This window comes from Morone saxatilis, unplaced genomic scaffold (assembly GCF_004916995.1).
Source record: "Morone saxatilis isolate NCDOM2014 unplaced genomic scaffold, NCSU_SB_2.0 Contig2, whole genome shotgun sequence".
NCBI classification, from domain to species: Eukaryota; Metazoa; Chordata; class Actinopteri; family Moronidae; genus Morone; species Morone saxatilis.
The window spans coordinates 27,387,768-27,388,715 of record NW_023339762.1 but is presented as its reverse complement, the minus strand read 5'-3'; the positions used below and the strand labels follow the sequence as shown (position 1 = coordinate 27,388,715).

At 53.1% G+C, this 948-nt stretch overlaps 1 protein-coding gene across 5 annotated transcripts in view; it reads right to left on the bottom strand.

The window, feature by feature from the left end:
- The window catches only part of si:ch211-59o9.10 (uncharacterized protein LOC561841 homolog), a 4,914-nt gene that overhangs the window by 2,396 nt on the left and 1,570 nt on the right, over positions 1–948 (bottom strand). For all 5 annotated transcript variants that reach the window (XM_035665464.1, XM_035665465.1, XM_035665466.1 and 2 more), the window contains 2 exons: positions 843–900; positions 348–768 (listed from right to left, as the gene is read on the bottom strand). In XM_035665464.1, coding sequence (XP_035521357.1) covers positions 348–768; positions 843–900 — 479 coding nt within the window. The remainder of the gene's footprint in view (positions 1–347; positions 769–842; positions 901–948) is intronic.

The following is a 948-nucleotide window of genomic DNA, read 5'->3' as shown; positions in this document are numbered from 1 at the left end:
CAGCTACTGTTAGTGGAACAAACAGCTTCTGTCAGTATACAGACTCTCTGAGGATTATCTGCAGCCCATTTCACATCTAGCTCCATTAATAATATCATATAGACTTTATTGATCACTACAGCAGCTGCAGATACAACAGATAACGTTTATTTATTTTGATAACGATTATTGGCGATTGCTGGAGACAGATGGTTTAGATTTGTGACTGTCAGTGGAGTCAGGTCGGCTGTGAGCTCACTGTGTAACCTTTAACAGTATCTGAATTATCTGTTAGCAGATAGATTGTTCAGACACCCGTCACTGGATTACTGTGATACTGAAGAGAAACACGTCCTCTGTGTCCTGACCTGTTGAGGCGTTTCCTTGCTCTCCGTTCAGCCACCTCCTCTCCTCTGCGGTCAGGAAGGACAGGGACTCTGAGGCGGGCAGAGGCGACCCAGACGCCGTCGCTGACATCAGACTTTGCCTCCTCCTCCAGTCCAAACAAGCAGGGCTGGCTTCTACTGCGGGGCCCGCCACTTCCTCCTCTGATACTGGAGTGAGGTAGGCCGATGAGGAGGAGGAGGAGGAGCAGGAGGAGGAACAGGATGCAGTGGACACCGGGGCCTCCAGCCAGCTGCTCAGAGGGAACGCCCTCAGAGATGAAGCTGGAACGAAGCTCTGCTCCCCCATCGCCGCCACCAGCCGCCTGCGTTTGGAATTATGAGAGAAACCTCGTTCGGTGCCAGAAGGAACTTCCGGTCGTCCCGGAGAGCTGCCGACCGCCACCTGAGGACGGAGAAACAACACATCAGGACACACGCAGCCGATGGCGGCGAGGACGAGCTCAACTGGTGACTTACAGGACTGAAGTGTTCCTCTGCGATGCGACCACGTCTCCTCCGTTTGCCGAGCTGTGGGCTGAAACCAAACACATCTCACATCAGAGCCACAGCTTGTTTAATGCGT